Source organism: Cupressus sempervirens, chromosome 6, assembly GCF_028749045.1.
Source record: "Cupressus sempervirens isolate cs-2001-9-10 chromosome 6, ASM2874904v1, whole genome shotgun sequence".
Lineage (NCBI taxonomy): Eukaryota > Viridiplantae > Streptophyta > Pinopsida > Cupressales > Cupressaceae > Cupressus > Cupressus sempervirens.
In genome coordinates, this window is record NC_143123.1 from 130,629,426 (window position 1) to 130,653,154 (window position 23,729).

The 23,729-nt window shown below is 35.1% G+C and overlaps 1 protein-coding gene across 4 annotated transcripts in view; it reads left to right on the forward strand.

The window, feature by feature from the left end:
* LOC149551570 (ceramide synthase 1 LOH3-like) overlaps positions 1-23,729 on the forward strand; it is a 50,075-nt gene that overhangs the window by 17,375 nt on the left and 8,971 nt on the right. For all 4 annotated transcript variants that reach the window (XM_089787073.1, XM_089787074.1, XM_089787072.1 and 1 more), the window contains exons 2-4: positions 10,100-10,329; positions 10,463-10,618; positions 13,511-13,696. In XM_089787073.1, coding sequence (XP_089643199.1) covers positions 10,100-10,329; positions 10,463-10,618; positions 13,511-13,696 — 572 coding nt within the window. The remainder of the gene's footprint in view (positions 1-10,099; positions 10,330-10,462; positions 10,619-13,510; positions 13,697-23,729) is intronic.

The following is a 23,729-nucleotide window of genomic DNA, read 5'->3' on the forward strand; positions in this document are numbered from 1 at the left end:
AAAGCCCCATATCCATGACCTAGTGGTGTTATTGCAATAGGGTAAAAGGTTCAGTTGATGTACTTCTTTTTGAAGAATGGATGTATAGGTATGTAGAAATCATTCTGAAAGGTGAACAATGGATGGATTGGGCAGAGATAATTGCTAGTTCAATGAGGTCTCAACTCAGACGTGCTAAGGAATTTCAAGAGGATTTTTATATGGCCTCTTATTTAACTTACTGTATTGCCTGTACCTGTGATCTTACTCCTCTTCCCCATGGAATATGGAGCGCGGAAATGACAGTTTTTCAGTATTGTCCCTTACTATAGAAGGATAAGGTCTTAGAGGATTTCAGAAAGGTTCATGACTTGCTAATGGAAAAGGTTTATATGTCTTTGAAGGAAGCGCCCATGCCTAGACTATCCCCTGAAGCTCAAAGGTTGATTCAGCAATATGGAAGCTACTTTATACAGTTCCCCAGGTTCATGTATTTGAGAATTGGTGGGTTTGAAGATGAACCTACGAAGTTGCCTCGGTATGCCTTCGATTGTTTTGTTTTGGCGAAAATATGCAGACAACTCTTCTTTGTTGTAAAGGATAATCTACCGCATTAAGATTGGGAAACAATCTTCCCTATTAAGTTGGGCTCATTAATTTGTAATAACATGGATAACGCTTCCATTATCAGAAGTAATTTACTTGGGTTCAATCTTGGCTTCTACCATAGCAGGAGGAACTTTGACAGTAAAGGGTATGCAGCCCAAATCCTTGGCCTTGAAGTCAACCCATTAGCCACTCCACGGTTGGAAGACCTCTGACATGATTGCAGGGATGAAGGAGAAGTTCTGAGGAAGGATCATTCAAGACTAACCCTGCAACAAATCAACTCCTTCAAGTTGAAGTTCAAAACAGAGGGAATAGTTGATGATGGCTCGGATATAGTTGAACCTGGTTGGGAGGAACCTAATGAACTAAAGTCCCTAGCAGTCGACTGGAGTAAGGATGAAGAGGAAGATATCAACCTAAGGGTTAGGCTCATATTGATATTCACAGATGATTGGTTACAGAGAAAGAACACAAAAACCATCAATGAACCTTCTCCAGAGGTGATTTCTTTCCCCGAATCATTTCCATTTGACATCTCACTTTCTCCTGTTGCAGGTAATATATTGGGTCAAGATAAACAGAAGAAGTCACCTCCTTAGTTGCAAACTATGGCTCCAAGAACAAGATCTCAATCCAAATCTGAAGCCTTGAAGCAGCATAAAGTTCAGAAAGAGAGAATGTCTACTTAGGGGCAAGATTCGGGTGATGGCCTCAATTTCTCTGACAGTGCAGATGGTAATGTTCAATTCATTGAAGTTCCCAAGATAGATCAGCTTAGGTTTCTCACTCCTACCAGGGACGCCTAGGCAACGTTCGTGAGCCCTGCTGTTCCTTCTTGGCTAACTAACTCAATCAACAAGAAGAGAAATTTGCAACTGGTGTCTACACCAGTGAAAAGACATTGTCACTAAATATGTAGCAAGAGGTTCGAAGACAAAGAAGCTGAAAACAAATGCCCACCTCACTAAGGACCTGGCAACAGGAAAAATCACTGCCGAAATAGCTACCTACAAGCAGAAGGAGTCCGGGGATATTGATGATGAAGGGTTTAAGGTAACCTCGGTTGAACTGGGAACTATCAACAAAAGCACCGGCAGTCATTTCTTCAAATTCTTTGCTCATCATATGCTCACACAATCTGAAAAAGATAGTAAAGAGAAGAAAGAATTGGAAGGCATGGTAACGACAATGGCTACATACATTGATTCCTCAATGAACCTTGGAGCTTTACCAATTGTTCAAGTTCTACAGCCATTTGACCCCCATTCAGTAGGAAGTCAACAATTGATGAAGCAAATGCAGAAGGGGAAATTGTTAGCCGATGCTGTGAGGAATTGGGTAGACATCATAATAAAGGAAGGTAGTAAGTTCATCTCTGAGTTTACTAGCATTTATGCTAAGGGAGAGACATTGTTGGGAGAAATTCAGACCTTGATTCCAGTTTGGGAAACAGAACTAGGTTGATGTCAAGCAATCGTTTTTAAGGTAGCGGAGGTTGAACGGTTTGGGGTCCTCAAGTTCTTAAACGAGAATCCGATGAAAAATTTGGATCCTTGTATGTTATTTATTCTGAAGAACAATATGGGTTGGAAAGAAGCAGTGTACAAGGAAACCATCAAGGAAGTGCAAGGTATTGAAGGTAAGATTACAGAGATGCACGAGGAGCTCTTAAAGGATATGAAGATTGTAAAACCCACAAGAGTCCTGATGTTTGATGAAGGGAACATGGACGCCGAGACGCTAATCAAGAGCTTCAACGAAGCTATGGAATGAATCAAGGATAGTGAATCACCAAGTGCCGACGACTTAACTGCGTTGGCAAGTGTTGAATCAATGTTGCGTCTTAATAAGAACTTGACGCCACGTCAAAGTTTGAAAGTAAAGGAATTCAGGTGGCAGAAAGATGCATGTAGGGCCCGGTTGCTAAGCCTAAAGAACCCTCACTCCCAAGCGACGCAAGAGTTTATGAGCACCTTCCGAAGTTGGAAGCTGGTACGTCAAATTGTTGGTGAGGAGGAAAAAACTGGCGAAGATGCTTGAACAGAACTGTTGCTTTAGTTACTTTTTGGCGCTTCTTTTGGATAACTGTTTTCATTTTGTAACTGTTTCTTGTATCATCCGAAATGGCTGGGTTTTGATGGGGGCCTTTCGGATTTGGAAAAACTATAAATGCTGGGGCATTGAACTGATTTAGGTTTAGCATAGATAGCTAGAAGGTAGATAGTAGTAGAAAAACTCTGTTAAAGTAGATAGTTTAAAGCAGTAATCAAGGATGATATATGGATTTTTGGGCTTTCAAATGACTGTGTGCATGGAAAGGTTTAATTTACATATATAAATCGCCTCAGATTCTACTTTGGAACTTGGTGTTCAGAGTGTTCAATCATCGTTACTTTGTGAATGTTGATTTGCTGATTCGAGATCTTGGTTGCTGTTCACTTTTTAAGTTTATTTCAGTTCTGATGTTTGAATGATTTATGTCAGTTTGTGGTATAATTCATTCTTTGAAGTAGGATTTTGATGTTTGAATGATTTATGTCAGTTTGTGGTAGAATTTATTCTTTGAAGTAGGATTTCTGTATGAGTAAGTTCAAATGGATGTTTCTTTGAGAAAGTTGTATTAATATTCACCTCACTGCCTAAGAGTAGTCGAGAGATCCTTATGCACTTTCAGGTAAAAGTGTAAAGATAATCTTAAATTCATTGCAAATCTGATAAGGGAGCTGTACCTTTAGAAATTCAGAGAGAAAGTTAAATAACATGAGGCTTTCTCAACTGCTGTGAACATTTCTTGTACTTTCATAATTTTGGGTATAGAGGAAACTTGGTAAATTAGTTGAAAGGACAATCTGTTCACTAACAAGTTGCAATCCCTTGTTAATGAGTTCTCTACGAGAGAAGTTCAAGGTGAAAGCCTTTGTTAATGAGCTCTTTGTGAGAGAAGTTCATGGTGAAATATCTTGTTCCACTTGGATCCACTCTGGGAGTAGACATGGTGAAAGTCATGTATGGGACTCCATGACTTAATTTTCTGTTTTTCTATTTCACCCTCTAGGAGTAGCTATGTTCAATATTGTTATGCTGAGGCAACAATGTTTTATTGAAAAAAATCTATGACGAGATTTGTTTTTTGCTGACATTCTTTTTGGTTGCAGCTATGTGCACTTGCCATGAGATGACACTCTAAAGATTTCTCTTGCTAAGAGGGAGTGTTCAAGTCTAAGGTAGATATGAGACAATCTTACCTGTGCTGATCATCTCTGCATTGGTTTGTTCCTTTTGATGTGGATGTGTGAAGTGCCTATTCTTTGCTCCCGTTCTTAGTTTGGTTTTATGAAGATTTTCATATTTGTCTAGAGATTTGAGTGCTTCTCTTTCATTTTTGTTGAAGTGTTGCATATATGACTTCAAACGTCATTCTCCTATTGGCATTGGGTTTCTCCTCTCTATTATATTGTTTGTATTCAGCCTACTTGTCTCATCACATATGCTGATATTTCTAGCATCTCTGTTGGACTCCACGTGGATGCTGATTTGGCTTCATCTCTGTTGTCATATTGTCTTCACTGTCTTCCGTTCTTCTGGATTCACATTTGTTTTGGTTATATTAATGAGTCAACGGTTTTTTTATTTACGTCTACTCATCTATTCTTTGGTGTCGGTTATGAAAGTGTCGCTTCTTAATTTCTGGAGGTTGTTCGTATTCTGAATGACAACATTGCATGCATCTATTCAATTTTGTGGTTACCGTTCGCATGTACATCTATTTTCTTGCATAGATGGTGTTAGTCTATTTTGTGTGTACCTGGAATAATTGAAAGAAGTGAGTCATTTTGTGGTTTTGTCTTTCTTGCAGAGATGTACACGAATCCAAGAGAATTTTGAAGATAGATATATTTTTATTGTATCGTGATTATTGTCTCAGGTTGGTGTACCGACAGTAATATTGTTCTACGTATCTTTCTTGTGTACGCGTAAAGGTTACATTCTGAGACTTTAGTAATTGGTGTATTGTGTGTTTTTCATAGCAATACTTTGTCTTAGTATAAACTCGGATCAATGTGTGATCATTGAGTATTGAAGACTTTGAAAGGAGTAGGGATTTTGTAATAAACAAACTTTCTTTCGGTGGGCTGGGTTGTTTCTCTCTTCCTAGGATAAATGCATTGTGTGATCTGATTGTTTTGAATTCGTAATTTCAGTTGCTTTATTTATTTTTGGTTCCTAAATTTAACAGTTGTCAATCCCAATCAATGGGAATTTTTTAACATTCCAACTAATTTTGAACATTTCAGTGTTAATATTTTATCAACCTATAAAGTTGTAAATGATTAGACATAGGGAATCAGCTATTAAAGAAGAGTTATTCACCCATTATATATTCTCTACTAAAAAGAGGAACTTTGAATATGCTTCCAAAATCAGTCGTGGGAATCAGTTGATTTTTAGCCACAAATAGGAAGTGGTGATAAAAAAAATTAGTATGAAGCAACCCTTTCCTACTTGATGGTATTGTATGCTTTAAAATTGGTAGTTAGCGAGTTTAAAATCTTAATAGGCCCTTGGTTAATGAGTAAACCAGAGATCAAGTCTTGTGAAGTGCAAGGCTCTGACTTCCTAAGTGATGAAACCTCTTGGACAAATTCAGCAAAGTAAATAAACCTCAGTCCTTGGCGCATGGCTGAAAAGGCTGATGCTTCTGTATTGGGTTGCTAAAAGATCTTTGTGGATGAAAAAATATCCTCCATCAAAGAGGCAGAAAAAAATCTCTACCATTTTTCTTGTGTAAATTTTTAGGAAATAATCTGCGATTTCCAAATCTTTCTTTTGAAAAAGGTCAAACACGTACAGTTTCAAATGTTAGGCTTATGGGTAATATGTATTGTGATGGGGCCATCATGATAAAATCAATATTGTGTTTTCTTTATTAAAATTTAATAACTAATAATATCTTCAATCGTTTGTATGCCGTTGGTAGGATTTGCTTATCTTGCAATCTGAAATAGGTTTTTTCCCATCTTGGTGTAGGAATGAAACATAAAAATGCAAATTAGATGTGTCATGAGCCCTAATTACTGTGTATAATACAAATATAATTTAAATCCGTACACTTTATTTAAATAACTTATTACAATTATAATATCCCCAATAGAATAAGATTTATAATTAGATGAATAATTAATATATAAAGAAAGATAATATAATAAATAATGATATAATTATAATATTACAATCATATTATAATATGACACAATATATTACATAACAATAATAATGGAATAAAATTATAATAAATTGTATAATATAAAATTTACATAATGACTAAATTAATAATCTAAATATATAATTTGAAGAGTATAAAATTATATATATTAATATCAATGATATATTATTAGTATTAATAAATAATAATTATAATATTAAATAAACTAAATGAAAGGACACACCCTTTCTCACACTAAGGTATATAAGAATATTATACACTAAAAATGCGACCATGGATTAATCAAGTTGATTAAAAAAGGAAAATAACTAGAAATGTCTGACAAGGGTCATCACAGTGATATTAGAGCATGTTCCTGCCATTTTGATTGGAAGAAAATATGAAGAATTAAAAGAATATGAAGAATTAAGAAGATCAACAGAAAAATCACTTCATTACCATGAAAGAATGTTACAAACTTCCAAATATTCACTCTCGATTAGAGAACACCCATCGAATTTGTAGCAACGTGACACCAATGAAGAAAAAAGGATATAACTATCAAACATATATGATATTACGGAATTTCATAGATTATAATCTCATATCGATGGTGGGTAAGTTGATAATTAAATTATATGGTTGGCAGGCTATATACATCATATAATATATTATTTGTTAATAAGTACTTCTGATGTACCGTTTTGAATGGGCAAGTAATAGTATTTAAACTTACTGCAACATAGCTCTTTCTCCCTTCATTACCACCATTTGTAAGACGGATCGATGTTGGTGATATAGAAACAACTAAAGTAATGAAAGTGACGCACTAATGCTACTGGTTATGAACTGATCCTATCTATAATTGTGGAGTTTTTATGAGATGAGCAATTCATATTAACAATGGGCTGCACAATTAGAAGGAAGAAAAGAAACAATATGAGGAGAGATTCATGTCTGAAGAAAAGGGCATTGAATTAGTGGATAATCATCACAAGCTCAGCGACTTGGATCAAAAGCTTTGAATGTGTGGATCCAAGAGACATCAACAAAGAAGAGGACTTACGAGAAGCATCATAGTTGTAGACTACATTTGGTGTGAGATCAGAGAGAGCAGCTGATACGCACCAGAAAGAAGAAGGGCTGAGGCTCACGCAGAAAGCTATTTGAGCTGTCTATACAGGGGTTAGTGAAACAAATCTTTAAACTGAGGCACAGAAATAAGTCTTTCTAGCTCAGAATAAAATATAGTAGAAGAACATATGCTGCTGGGTTGCTCGATGGCCTAAGAGGAGCCCCTTCATGCATGACTTGGAGTGATGGGTTCAAGCTTCTTGAGGGTGAATATCTGTGAGGCATCTTCCTGAAATAAGCTCAGATAATTAGCCTAAACTTAACCATTATGAAAATCAGTATATATGTTATTCGGTGTTGAAAATCCATGTCAAATTTAGGTATAAATATCCACGTCACGTTGCAATAGAACCCAATATAATAATCCATAGAGATTAAAGAATATATGTAACAATTCCCAAACATGGTGGTCCTATTTCGGGTGACAATAAAGGAGGAAATAAGTACCTACACAGAGTAACCAAAATAGAATTTGGAAACATAGACATGCTAAGTAAGAACATTTTCAGGGATCGCTTACCAATATCTTCCATAAAAAACATCGACAATATGAAAGGAGAAAATGGGAAAAAACACGGATTTCATTCTCAATATTAATAACGGTTGAAATCTACGAAAATATTTATTAGGAGGTGTCGTTTCTTTCATATGGGTTGTAATATTCAAGAAGGTAGTTAAATCGTATATTATTCCATTTTAAAATATCACTATATCTGCTTATTGGCGAAGGGGCTTGGCATAATAGGGATGAATATATCACTTCTAAGGTATAAATCCTTTGGTGACAAATACATCATAGTGTCAAGCAGTGATTAAATCATCCCACAATAACCAACTAATCAATTAGAAGGCAATAATCTTAACTAAAATCATTGTAAGAATGTTAGTGGATGTTAGAATGAGTGATAGGTATCCCCATGAAAAGGGCACTCAAAGCATCAGCATTAGAAAATATACAAGATGCGTAGATTATAAGAATTAGAATGTGTTGCATAATCTTAAAGGAGTAAAGCAACTAGAAACATAAAATTAAGAGATGCAATCTTGAGTAATAATGAATGAAAAGGTACAATTGATTGTACGAATTATGTAAAGAATTGAGAGGCACATCTCAAAATGGATGAGGCTAATATTGGATACTAAAACTGAGGCATAATGTCTATCGACTTAAGGGAAACAAATTGGAATGATTAGTGGTCTATTGACATATCAGTAACAAAGGGATATTGATTATGAATACAAATGACAATATATGACTTATATAATATTGCTCAAGCTAAGACTAAGAGTAATGCAAATAAACTCATTACTAATGAACAACATATTGGGGATCCTAAACACTAGTTTTCCAATAAGAGTTGTAGACTCGAAAATAAGAAGAAACAATTCATCAAATATTGTGGACATAAATCAAGATAAGTTTATCTTCTAATTTATATATATTTTTTGAATTTTAAAGATAAATTTTATGAAGATCCTTTATCTTTGTATTGTTTAAATGTATTAAGATTCTCACATTATGATTAAATTATTGTTTTTTATAGGATCAAATTAAAAGAAGATCCCAAGTAGATCCAATACAAAAAACTGGAATGAAAGGTAGTTGCGACATCAAGGAACAAACAATTTGGAATTATAAAGAAAGGTCTCAGAAGGGGACCTTATTCCAAATCTTTGTGCTTAAATTCATGATGGATAGGTAGTGTGCACAAGGGGAGGAGTAAAGCGGTCGCGTTAGGGGAAGAGAATCCTAATATGGATAAAGATCTAAGGGAGTCTCAAGCTGAACGTGTCCAAACTCGAGCAGTAGTAAATCTACCATCTACTACTGAATCAAGCATGTATCGAGGGGGTGGGGAGTGTGCATAGGGGGAGGAGTAAATCGCTGACTTTGGGCTGCAAGAGAACCCCAAGTAGATTGTGTCCAAACTCGAGCAGTTGTAAATCTACTATCCACTACGAAGCTAGCACATACCAAGTGGGTAGGGAGTGTGCACAGGGGGAGGAGTAAATCACTCACGTTGGGGAAAGAGAATCCCAATATGGGAACCCTACGTAGATCGTGTCCAAATATAAGCAACTATAAATCTACCATCCACTACGGAATTAGGCATCTTCAAGAACTTTTGATTTCCAGACAACGGAAAGGAGCACAATATTTATGATTGAAGTTGGTAAAACATTTCGTTAACCTTTTCTTATTTCAAAGTGTAAAAAATAAAATAATCTAGCAAAGCTTTAACATGTATGCTCTGCGTTTACATCATGTCTTCATGCATTAATGTGTTTACTTCACGTCTTCTTTTTGTCTTTTTTTTCATTCTTGTGTCTACCTTGTGTTTGCATTGTGTCTTTATGCATTAATGTGTCTACTTGTGTCTTCATTCATATTTTTTGCGTAGGCCATCATATACTAACACGTGTGCTTTTACAAGTGTTTAACATATAGGGAGGTAAGATAATGAACAAGATTGTAACTTAAACCTCTCACATCAATTGCTTGAGGACAAGCAAATTTGAGAGGGGTGGACTTGTCATGAGTCCTAATTAGTGTGTATAATATAAATATAATTTAAATCCACACTCAATTTAAATATCTTATAACAATTATAATATCCCCACTAGAATAAGATTTATATAATTAGATGAAAAATTAATATATAAATAACGATATAATTATAATATTACAATCATATTATAATATGACAATATATTACATAATAATAATGTAATACTACAATAATGGAATAATATTATTCTAAATTGTATAATATATAATTTACATAATGACTAAATTAATAATCTAAATATATAATTTGAAGAGTATAAAATTATATATATTAATAATATGAATATTAAATAATATATTATTGGTATTAATAAATAATATAATATTAAATAAATTAAATGAAAGAACACACCCTTCCTCACAATAAGGTATATAAGAATATCATACACCAAAAATGGGATCATCAATTAATCAAGTTGATTAAAAAAGGAAAAATACAAGAAATGTCTGACAAGTGTCATCACATTACAATCTTAACCAAGAAAACTCGACTTACCCTTGAATTATCTGGAAGATTTTCAACATGCTCCTTATTGAGGATATGATTTGCATGGTATCAAGTTTTTATGTTTATCTGAGATGCAAGTCGGTGGATATTGTTACAGAGAATGGGTAAACTGCTTCTACTGGATCCTTCTGAAGGTTCAGATCAGCGTGGACAAAAGAAGTGGAAGAAAAGAAATGGAAAGTTTAAAGAGTCTGCTTGGAAATGCTTATATTTTTTGTCAGCAGAGCTGTTTGGATTGGCTGTTCTTTACAATGAGTCATGGTTAACGGACACTCAAAAGTTTTGGATTGGTCCTGGTGATCAGGTGTGGCCTGATCAAAAAGTGAAGTAAGTTGTACTATTCTGAACAAAAGTACTTGAAAATTAAGGTTTCAAAAGTTGACAGCACTGAGGGTATGGCTATAGGTGCAGTTTCCTTAGATTTGAACTGATTGTTATCATACAATGAAATGCTTGGCAGGACAAAATTAAAGATATTATACATGTATGCAGCGGGTTTCTTTACGTACAGTTTTTTTGCAACATTTTTTTGGGAGACAAGGAGATCAGACTTTCTGGTAACCACAATGCATCATGTTGCAACTGTAGTTCTCATTATATTGTCATACATGCTAAGGTTTGTGACCGAGGCTTCTTTTGCTGTAATATGTTTTACATCTTTGATGGTTTCCTACCTTGCTTCTATGTTTTGTTCAGGAAAATAAAAACATATGCATCACTTTGTGTGCTTACAGAGGATGAAATTCTTCTACAATTTGTTTGATATCAAATACCATTTTGATGTACAATGAAGTAGATTAGCCTGTATTATAAGAAATCAATGTCTGTATCACTCAACTTTGTTAGTATTGTTTTGTTGAATATTGCATTGATTTAGATTTTGACATTTTACAGAGGTTTTCTTCTACGATACAGGTTTGTTCAAGATTTTTTCTTACTTGGTAATTGCAACCATACTGATTTGTTTGTGTATGGAAAAGCGATAAGCAGAATATTATATCCATATATAATGTTGCATGCATACATGCACTCAAGTTTGCTATCTGAAAACTACCGCATTCTTTTGATGTCTTCACATAATATAAGGATGATATTCTTTGATTAATACAATTGTTATGTAGAACAAATTAGACATTCAATTCCAAGAGAAAGCTTGAAAAAAGGTTACTAATCCTGAGCCCAGGTGTAATCTGGGAAACAACACTTTGAATTTGCAGAAATTTAATGTATTATAGATAGAATCAGTTAACAGCTACATGTGAACAAATCAGGCAATGCAATTGAGAAACAGGAAATGATACCAATGATGCAAAAACAAACACTAGATGTTAATTTTTGATCAGGACTGCATTTACTGAAAGTTCAATACGTACATACTACATCATAGCAGGAAAACTCATCTGGATTCACAAGTAAATATCTGAAATGTGCTGCAGATCGTCTGGACTTTTGTACCGAGTCTTTATGAATTCTATCAAAAAATTTGCTGAAATTCAGGCATGGACTATCTCGTGTCAAAAATGAAAAAAATTTAGTGTTAAATTATTGTAATGATTCATTCCTTTGCTCATTTGGTCATCCAGAGGTTCAAATTGAGCTGAGGAGTGATTAGAAATTGTATTTGAAGATTGAATTGAGTTTGGAGTGCATTTTTGTATTATTTATTTTTATTTTTCATTTCATTTCATTTAGTTTTGCAGAGTCCCGAGTTTGAGTAAAAAAATTGGGATGCTGATTCTTTGCCAGAGTTCGAGTTTTCCACTATGCTACATATATATACAATTGTAGATGTCAAATTTAGAAATAAATAAATGTAGACTATAGCTCATAGAGCACTGATATGGACTTAAATGTCACTTTTATCATTTATGTGCAATGTCCCAGCAAAGAAAGTGAGAGTGTCTCAGGGAAGAAAAAATGGTTTGTCCACCCTAGCATGAGCTGTTGGTGCCACTGCTGAGTATTGATGCTAGGTCTGGCAGTGATGGTAGCTCTAACATTTTGCAGAGAAGGCTAGTTTAGTGCCCTATAGACTACTAATAACAAATTTTATCCAAGCTGAAGCAGAATACATTTTTAAATTATATGAATCAACCTAGCTCTCATAATAAATTACATTTTCCATCCAAAACAACTATTGTAAGCACATCACAAATGCAACAGCTACAAGGTATACTATTCCATGCGCATTGAGCATTGTGAAGAACCATTAATTACACTTGATTATGTTTAGGGATCAATCTATCTCTTCTTAGATAAGGTTCTAAAATTATCTTCATGTAGATTAAAAAGTTATTGAACTTTTTCATGTACCAACTAGGATTCGAACCTAGAACTACACATTTGCTGCTGGGCTCTATGACTGAGCTACTGACCCACTTGTGATTGTACCATCCATAGTTTGGGCGAAGCTCATTTTTCCGCCCTCCCATGAACCACACTGTGGGTGCATTGGCATCCAGGCTGGCCTGGGTTTGATATCATGATAAACATTTTCATGGACCAGCTGGGACCACCCATCTGTTCCTGTGTGCTCTAGTTGAGCTATCTGTCCACTTGGTGACTGCTCAATCCATTGTTTGGGTGTCACTCATTATTTCAACATAAGCTGCACAGTTTTTTTGCTTAGTCCACAAACTATGAAGCTAATCTATAGCACCACATATAAAGAAATTCAATTCCCTATGCCATGCATTGATTTGTAATATTTTGAAGGGCCAAAAAATATGGTTAAATGGCCAAAAAAATTGAATATGTTTATATATTCACATTTCTATACAATGCATTTACAAAAAAAGTCACCTCATTTGGGTTTGTATGCAAATGTTATGGTTTTCAAAAGGGTAGAAGTTGTCAGTAGTGGTGGTTTTGAAAGTGTAATTAGCAGTCCTGAAACCCTCTTTTGTTTAAATTGGCAGTTTTGCAACCATCTCCCATTGAAAGTCATAGTTCCACTTACATCAGAAAAATAATGAGATTCTAAATCATGTGTGACCCTATATCTTTGGTTTTTTATTTGTCAAATTTACAATTGATCCATTAGTTTTGATGCCTTTAGGTGTAATGGTGCAATTTGTTTTGAGTTATGAAGCATTGGAAATTGATCTCTGTTGAAGATTCAATCTTGTAATCTTCAAACTTCAGAGGACTCAAACAAAATCCTCTGGTGGCTTTGAGGCAATGCAAGCTATGTATATATAGGTGAATATGTATTCATGTATGTGCATACGTGCATGTTTTGTATATACATAATAACACATAGATACTCATATGCATGCACACACATGTATCCTTGTTAACTAATTTTAGGGTCATTTCAAGGTTGTGATTTATATGGACTTCACTTGGTAGGAGGATATGACACAATGACTTCAGCTTGGTAATTTAGTATGGAATGCTCACATCGTGTTGGTTAGAACTTCTTGTATTTATATTGATTGCAGATAATTTAAGTTTTTCTATAGTTGTTCAACTTCATATAAAATAATACATGTTTATCATAACACAGGTTTGCACGAGTTGGTTCTGTGGTTCTTGCTATACATGATGCTAGCGATGTGATCTTGGAGTTCAGCAAGATGCTCAAATATATTGGCTATGATTTGCTCCCAAGCATCACTTTCGTCATTTTTGTTATTTCATGGATTGCCTTACGCCTCATTTATTTTCCTATTTGGATCATTTGGAGTACAAGGTAAGCTTTCATTTTTCCAATTTGTTACTCTGTAATCTCTCACATATGGTGTTATGGAAAATGATAGCTCAAAAAACCTAAGAAATGACACATTGGAAAATATATAATTGTGAATGTCTCTGAAAATAAGATTTAAATTTTATTTAATTTTTGCTTAAAAGAACCTCATATTATTAGATAGAAATCAAAATGTACGTATTTGACTGTGCCATACCTGAAAGCTATCGGTCCAAGCATGGACACTATAAAATAAGTGTATGTCATCATATATATTATAAGCATATAGTAGAAACATTAAAAAGAAATTATCACAATTTTGCACCATTAATTTTATTCACAATTTAAATCCCACCACAAATATAAACTAAAAACTCAAGCCTATAATAACTTATAAAAGCAATATTGCTGTCAATAAAGGCTAGATAAAGTATTAAACATTCACAATCAGCTCCATGTGATCCTCAACAACTTTTTATTCATTACCAGAAATGCCTGGTTGATTTTCTATTTTGTCACCTTGCATATTGACATGGAAGCTTTTGTAGATAGAATATAGATCCCTGTGCCATATGACTACCAATGGTATATTTAACATTTCTTAAATTAGTATCTTAGTTTCTTGAACACACACACACACACACACGCCAACACCCACACATATATGTTAAAGAAAACAGATACAACCAATTCATCGTCCAAATCAACTTGTAGAATTTGTCTGTCATTGCAACTTGAGGTAGAGGTAGATCAATGACTTGGCTTTTAACAATTATTGTATTTCTATGAAGAAATTCACCCAGGGACAATTTAAAAGAAGAAAAACAGTTCAGGAAGGAATGTTGTCAGAATTGCAGATTTTCTTCCACAAGGACAAGTATATGGAAGTTATTAACAACAGTTTTGTAAGGAATATAATTGAAATACTCAGACCTGGCAGCTTCTTGCCAAGGCCCAAAAAGAAACATGGCAAAAATTTGACAACTTAAAAAATTGTTTAATTTTAATTAGAAATGCATTTTTGTTTTGCAAATTTTAACGAGGAGATACATCTAATGACTCTGTAAATGAGTAAACAAAAGGAAGAGCTATTGGGTACAAAATGACATCCCCGTTTGGAATGCTGATGGCTAGTAGCTTGATAGTTTGAAACAAAATTAAAATTGCAAATTGTCTCTGTAAAACTGAAGTAGATGCAACATCAAAACAGTTACATTTTCGTCTTCCCCTCCCCAGCAGCTTTCCTAAAAATTACGGGAGGGGTAGGGGGTCTAGTTCTAGGAGGCTGCTATGGCTGTGCTTCCTTGCTCAATACAACTGTCTGTGATTCAACCTCCATCCTGGATGTAGATGGTGTTGGTAATGGAAATGACTCCTCATCATCCTCAACCTCCTCATCCTCGATGTCATCTAGCCCTAATCCACCCCCCTTGTCCATAGCCTACCTCTCCAAATCATAGATCTCATTTTTTGTAAACAATGGAGGCTGCTGTTGTGACATCCAATCACTGTAAGTATCTATATCATCTAAATTAAGTGGACCAGTTGATGTTTCCTCTAACTTCCTTGTGCGCAACCAAAGATTATATTGCGCAATGACAAAGTCCTTGAGGTGTTTTTGAGCCAGCTTGTTCCTCTTTGTGTCAATAACCTCAAACAAATTCAAATTTATTTCAAATGGATGAACTACAAGGCTGACCTAAGACCTAGAGGGCAATTTTTTTGGCAAATTTGGGGTATTTCCACCCCAATTTCATCACCAAGCATCTGCAAAATAAAATATCAAAGAGTTAGAAAGCAAGGTGAAAACATATATATATATATATATATATATATTTTTTTTTCACTTATCATGCATGTGAAAGACTCCAAAATTCCAAATATTATACTTGCAGTTTGAGTGGTTCTTCCTCTCTTGGCCAAGTTTGAAGAGAATAGCTTGCCCTTTGCATTCTGGTAAATGCCCCAATTTGAACACAATGAGGCTGCTCACCTCAACTTTGGGTATCATTCTCTGAATGTATGTAGTGAGGCCCTCCATGACCTCTTCGTTGGATTTGAGTAGGATGGAGATAAGTGAAAACAAGGGTTGAGAAAGTATCCTCTTGCATGAATGGGTTGGTGGAGCTGATTATTTCACCTCCTATCAACAATTTTCCATTTGGGGTCACATTTGAGGCTATTACTCTTGTAATTTTTGATAGACTCCTTGGCTCTATCCATGACTTCATGAAGATACCCCACTGGGGTTTGATCCTCATCTGCTAAGTGGAGAGCTTTAAGTAAGGGCTCCAACACTTACGATTGAAAAATACAAAAAGATTAATCATTATAGTTATTAATTAATAATGAAAGACTTGAATACAAAAAAATTAAATAATTAACTTTTCTAGTTACCTTCACAATTTGTGTAGCTCTTTTTGCAAATTGGTTGTTGAAGATAATGTATACATTGTACAACACTCTTTTCATCAAACCTCTTTGAATAACTTGAGTCTAGCCATGCTTGATTCACAAACATTTGCTTTAAATTTGTCAAAAACTAGGAAACTTTGCAACATTAAGAAAATTGTTGCAAACCTTGTGACACCTACCCGTACCAACTCCTTCCCTTGGGTCTATTCTTTCTTCAAGTGAAGAACCCAAGGATGACTGTAGATGCATTTTGTGATCTTCCCTGCATCCTCTAGAGTCGGTGTCACCCTATCTAGTTTTCCTACATCCTCCAAAAGAAGGTCAAGGACATGTGTTGCACAAGTTGTCCAGTGCACTATGTTTGTCTTGAAGGATTCTACTAGCTACCACATATGCCATTGCATTATTGGTTATTATTTGCACCACATTATCAATTCCCACCTCTATGAAAACTTGCTCTACATTAAGTCAATAGTTTGTTGGCAATTTGGTTAAGAGGATGACTTAGGGTTGTCATTTATGGCAACATATACCTTGTATAAAGAAGGCAAAACATATTATGAAGTTTTGTAAACCAAGACTCAAAAAATTGTCAAGTGTCATGAAGGAAAACTGTGAATAGTCGCAAAGGTTGTTTTGGGGCTTCACTGGAGTGACTTGAGCATGTGCACTCTTAGATGGAGATAGTATGGATAGTATAGAGCATGTGGGTAACAACGCTTAAGTTTTGGATATGTATCAACAAAGTTATAAACATTTTACCAGGTATAGGTCAGATAGATAGAACAAAGTAAAAGGTAGAATAGAGGCATTTTGTTTAAGGGATTGTTTTGGTTTACCAAAACATTGACTTAACAATGTTGGGACAACATCCTAGATGTTAACCCACACATGACAAAAGATAATTCAATTTTTTTAGCAAAGTATCAAGCAACAAGGCCGACAGGATGAAAGATTTTGGTATAAAGGAAAAACTTTGTGTATGTAGTAAAGTGTTGCATTGTAATGTAATGTTCTAATGTTATTTTGGTGCAGTATGTGATTGTAAAAGAATGTGAATTTGATAGTAGAGCAGAGCAAAGACAATGCATGTACATTTTGTGAAGCGGAACTCAAAGGACAAATTAGATATTGCAGATATTAACACAATCATAAAGGTTTTTGTATACACACCTTTGCATACAAAATATATTGTTGTATATGCATGTTTGGGCAGTGGGCTTAGCTTACTCTTTGTATTGTAATACCAACTCCTAATAGGGCTAAGGCTTTTAACAAGGCCTAGTCGTTTAACAAGGACAGATACACTATACTGATATAATAGACTCCTAACAGGGTCAATATCTTTCACAAGATACTTTTGATTTGTGGATCATTTTGTGGGTACTATCCCCACCGGGGTTTTCCCTTGGCCAGGGTTTCCCTTGTTAACAAATAATGGTGTTATGAGTTGCATTGTGTTATGGTTATGTTTACTTTTCAGTTTGATCATATATGCAAGTTTAAAGATTGTTAATAATATCCATGGTTGAGCAAAGGTTTGTGGAACACTAATTCACTCCCCCACCCCCTCTTAGTTTTCCATGTTTCTAACAATTGGTATCAGAGCATAGTTACTTAGAGGAGGCCTAGCAGCTTGAGTAAGATTTCTTTGGATATGGATCAATTACAAAAGAATCTTGAGGAAGCTCTTGGGGAACTTGATACAGTTATAAATGATAGAAATAAACTGAAGATCAAACTTAGAGATGCACATGACTTCGTTCAGAAATTGAAAGAGGAAGATTGAATCATCTAAATCCAAGAAGAAAGAGTTACAGAATCAGATCAAGGATAATGAAGCAGTTTCAAGGCTTAAGAAGGAGAATGAAATTCTGAACCATGAGCTTGAGATTACAAACTTGAAGATGGGCATGATGGAAGATGAAAAGAAACGTCAATCAAATTTGAGATCGGAGAATGCAGATCTGAAATCCAAACTTACCAAGGTGACATGAACTTGAGACTACAAAGTTATAGTATATAGAACTTGAGAAGTACAACACTATAGTTAAAGGAGAACTTACACAAACAAAGCAACACCTTGAGAAGTTATATTCAAGCACTGAAAAGCTTGATGAAAAGATTATGGCACAAAGACCTGTTGGAGACAAAACAGGGATTGGATATGCTAAAGGAGAATCATCTAAAGGATCTAAAGTTACTGAGGAACAAGATCTAGTGAATAAACAATCTAATCAGCAAGAAGATCTGTATAAAAAATTACCTTTAGCCTGAAGAAGTAAATAAACAATTTAATGGAAGATGCTTTGCATGTAATCAGCCTAGACACATGAAGAAAGATAACATAGGTAAGTATACTAAACCCTTTTTTGGTTATTATTATAGTTGCTTTGCTTATGGACATAAATCTAATGAATGTAGGAAACCTAGATATAATAATAATGATAAAATGTATGGAAGTACTAAGCCTGTAACTAGTAGACCTTTGGGAACAACAAATGTCATAAAGAATGGAATTATGTGTTATAAGTGCAATAACTTTGGACATATTGCTAGGGATTGCAGATTACAGACTAATTAATTTCAATCTAGATATGAAAACAATTTTATAGTATGTCAGATTTGCAACAATTTGGGACATACACCAAGGCTCTGTAAAATGAACAACATGAGAACACCTAATATGAGATCACAAAATATGAACTTTAGAAGGAATGCGAACAACAGTGTAAGAAGGAATGAGAATATTGGAGGAAAACAAGTTGAAAGTCTTGGTAAAACATTTGCTAAAGAAGGAACACTTTGCAAGCAATAAGGAATGGGTAGAGAAGACTAAAGACACATCAGAGAACAAATTGAAATCAGTAGTTGTAGCTGAGAACCCTTTGTCAATTTGAGAAATCAATTAATTAGAGAAACATGGGATAATGCACTTGAAAATTCATCAGACCCTTGAATGGTAAGCAATTTGGAAGAGCGTGGAAATGATACTAGAAAGCTATGCTTAAGAGTGCATAAGAAAAAATGACTATATATAATCACGGGAAATGGAAATAAATTTAGTCTACTGGATACATTATCAACTTTTTGAGTTATGCATACATGAACAATTAATGCAGATGGGAATTGAGGTAGCTTTAAGGGTTAAAATCAGATTAATTGATCACAATTTGATCATTTGGAGCTAATGAAAACTTGTGAGAGTGATTCAGAGCAATTAGGATGCGAATTCAAACTGATTTTCATCAATCCCTAATTTCACAATATCAAGAAATTTCCCTGCATGCCTTCATTTGATAAGTGTACAATGGAGTTGGTGAACCATTACTGCAGGAAAACTTCTGTGGATTACACGACCAGTAGTATACCAGGTGTGATAAAGTCATTTTAGACAGATATGAAAAGGAGAATGATGATTCCTAAATCAGTTGTGGACAAATACAAGGATGATATCTGTTTCGTGATTGAAACTGACAGAACATGCATGAAGCTGATTAACCAAGAGTTATGTTTGTAGAACCTTTGAGTTATGAAGTTATAGAATATGATAGATGGATATGCAAAAGAAATTTCAGAAAGTGATATGGATGATAACGGTGATAGATGGGGTATAGTTGAGGAAAGATTGGTAGAAGCACAACAACTACATATATCTAAAGCAGCTAAGAAGGAAGTGGAAAATGTAGTAAAGAAGATGCTTAAGGATACTCAAATGACTGAGCAAGAATTTGTTGAAGCCAAGCAAACGTCATTAGAAATGAGAGCAAGCGGATAGTCAAACATTCAATTGGTCCAACCCTTGCACCTGCAGTTAGTCCACCAGCAACATCTACACCTACAACATCGTTGGCAGATCAGCCAACAGAGGAAGAAGTTAGAATCATTGATCAGCCTGTACCTTCTACAAGGAAGTCTTCAAGGACTTTGCCTGCAACAGTACTCACACTTGAGGTTACAGTCAAGCAAGAAAAAGAGGAGCTAACTCCTAACAGGTCAAAAAGGACCAAAGAAATGGCTACTGGATTAGGTCCTAGAAAGAAACCAAGAGCAATAGCCACTTATGTTGGAAAGAAGGATAAATCACAGGAAAAGGAAGAGACACCAACAAAGAAAATGAGAGGACATATTTCAACACCCTTGATTGAACGTCAAGATAAACCTCAACAAGAACAGGGAGGTGAAAAGAAAAAGAAAAGTTGGAAGCCAAAGATAGGCAGAATGAACCAGATGATCATAAAGGATGGTAACTTGACACAATTAAACAAATATTATGATTTTTATGATCCTTTACGGAAAAGACAATTGGAAAATGCAATAATTAGATACATGGTAGATTTTAAACAACTATTCTTACACTTACATGGAAACGTACCAAATGAACTTTATGAGAGATTGAAATTAAAGAAGAAGAAAGCAAATGAAGAGGAAAAGAAGATAAGAGAGAATGCTGTACAAAAACTTTGTATTAGAGAAAATGAAAATCAACTTGAAGTTATTAAGAAAATATTGGAGCCTTCATTGAGAAAAAAGACAAGAGCTATACAAATTATGAGAGGCCTATATGAGGAGGTGACAAAAGAAACAGAAGAAGAGCTTGCTATAGTTGTGGATCTTGTTAGAAAGTAAAGTCCACCAAGATAAAAGGAGAGGGGGGGGGTGTGTGTGAATCAGTTATCCAACTATTAAAATATTAATCAACCTTATTAATCCTTAATCATATAAACAATATAACGAGCAACTATAAGAAGATACACATACACAATAACACTAGATATGTTAATTAGGGAAACCCTTGATTAGAGGGAAAACTCTGGTGGGGATGGTACTCGCAAAATGATCTAATATAAAAGTCCCTTGTAAGAGGATGGACTTTGTTAGGAGCCAATGAAATACATTCACTACATATTAGTCCCTGTTAGGAGGTTCCAACCTTGTTAGGAGTTGTAGAAGGCAAAAGGACCCACTATCCAAACAGCTTCAGGGCAAGACCCCCTAACACATTGTCCAATTGATCTCTGCATTATTCCTTGTAGAATAACAAAAATGAAATAACTCGAACTCCTTTGTCCTCTTGACCGGACGAAACCTCTTCTGATCTCAATACCAGATCGTCAACTTTGCATCCAATAATCCCTTGGATTGGTTACGCGCATTTACCAACTTCGCATATCACTTGCTCACATGCAATAGAATTCACACTTCATCACAAGGAAAATAACTTTCCTTTATACCATATCCTCAAAATAATTCACTGGGTTGGCCTTGAGGCTTTCCTAATTAATTATAATAGGACCTCATTAAGATATTACAATTCTTTACATCTTTTCGCAATTACAAAACACTGTTGGCTCATAGTAAATACAACTTCTCATATGTGCGACCTTGAACCTTGCGCACCCACTGTCTAACTTCGCTCATCTCAATTCTATCTCTGTCAAGAGATACAATCCAAACATCAGAAACCACTTATTAGGTACTTGGTCTACACATTGACCTCTGTAAATTTTGAATAACTCTCACATGTCTTCGACTCTTTGTATGTGCACTTGTCCACTTCATCAGGATACAATGTAGAACATATCCTCAACTGTGCTTGACCTCATCATCAATACACAGTCCCTACGACCTCGTTCTCTGTTTGCTACACTTCCAGTCTTTACAGAAACAATATTATGTTGACATCAATGACCAAGACAGTCATGAATGCAACATGTCAATTATGCTAATAAACTCTCCAATGCTTTGGACACTCCCCCAAAGGAATACCATCAGCATTCATGCTAATAGATCAACCACAAGATGTTACTGAGAGGAAAAGAAAGGATAACACCCTTTTTAGCACAGATATGGACACCAATGATGCGCAAAATCAACAAGATGACGGGGAGCAACAATCAGAATTGATACCAGTGAGGTTCCTTTTGCTAGCACATCAGAGAATCCTTTTGTAAATTAGCAAGATTTCAATGCTGGCAATTTGGTTACTGATAACAATATAGATTACTTCAGCACTGATGATTAGGATGAGAAAGATGGTAAGGAAAAGAACATTGCACTTGAGAAAAACATTCAGCACAGTAATCAGCCAATTCAAGGACTATTCCTGACTTGGCCACAATCAAGTTTGACAACAGTGGCACCAGCTATTGAGAGCGCGAAGACCAGTTCCACACCACAGGAAAGAAGGAAGAAGAATAGAGAGAAGAGGAGCAAGAAAAGCAAGATCAGATCGATACACAACCATCATAGACACTAGTGGAACAGAAACCTCAGCAAGAGGATGGAACCAACAAGGAAAAGAAAATAGCAATATTGTACATCCCTTCTAAGGCAGCAGAAACTACACTTATAAGCACTCCAAAATCACCCTTTGAAGCACTTTTGTCAGGCTTGCCACAGGACGTAACAAAAATGTTTGAAGGGAGTACAGACATACAAAAGTATATTTAGTTGACAACATTCTCAATTGGAAAGTTCGCTGAAGAATTAGGAAAGCTGAGTAAGAATGCACAAAAGTTATTAGAGCTTTCTATTGAGAAATTGCAAAGCACTTTACCTTCACCAGTACAGATAAATGACCAGAACATTGAGAAGAGAACTGAGAAGGTTATAGAGGCATTTGACAGTCATTTTGCTACACTTGAAGAGCATGATGCAAATTTAAAAGCAAAGACTGAGCATGATGCAAATTGTTTATCATAGTATGTGGTAATATCAGAAATGATCTTACTGCATTAGACATACATATCAAAGAATTAAGAAGTGCACCATCAGAAGGAAAGGACCTATATGCATAGTGTGCTCTTGCACATAAAAGAGATCTCCAAGAGGATTGAAGATAAAACAAATGAGTTGGAGAAAGCTGTGAATGAATTGAAGGATCCAAAGGCAAGCATTTTGGACATAGAACAGAAAATCAGTCAGATCAATGAGTTGAGGACCCGTGAGCTGAAAAGAGAGAGAATCCTGAAAAGATTCTCATTTTTGAGGGAACATCTCACACTAAAGATTGACATTGTGAAGAAACAGTTGGATATCTGTCTAGAAAAAAAAGAATCATATGCAAAATTTACTTTTTCAGACCTTCAAGCAACAGAGGTAGCATCTTATGGACCACGTGCCTTAATAAGCATAGCTGATGCAGTAAAAGATGCATGGGACAATGAGTTCGCCAGCCTAAAGAAGTATTTTGCAGATTGCATTACTCTTCTATCCAGCTAATCAGCTTGAAGACATCAAGGGAGGAGAACAATTTTGACATTTATATATCTTTTTTGACTCACCTTTAATATTGATGTCAAAGGGGAAGAGAGAGTAGTTGTATGGAAAATTCTAATGTATTAATGTAAAGGGAGTTATAAGCATAGTCTAAGAGGAAGCATAATATATGTAGAAGATGGTAATGAATAATGATGATCCACATTTTTGAAATTTTGTTGGCCATTTGAATTACTTCACAATTTTGAGAAGTTTTGCAATTCTGTAACTTAGCCAATTTTCCCACATGTTGTTATCAATGCCAAAGGGGGATATTGTTGGCAATTTGGCTAAGAGGATGACTTGAGGTTGTCATTTATGGCGACATATACCTTGTATAAAGAAGAAAAAATATATTATG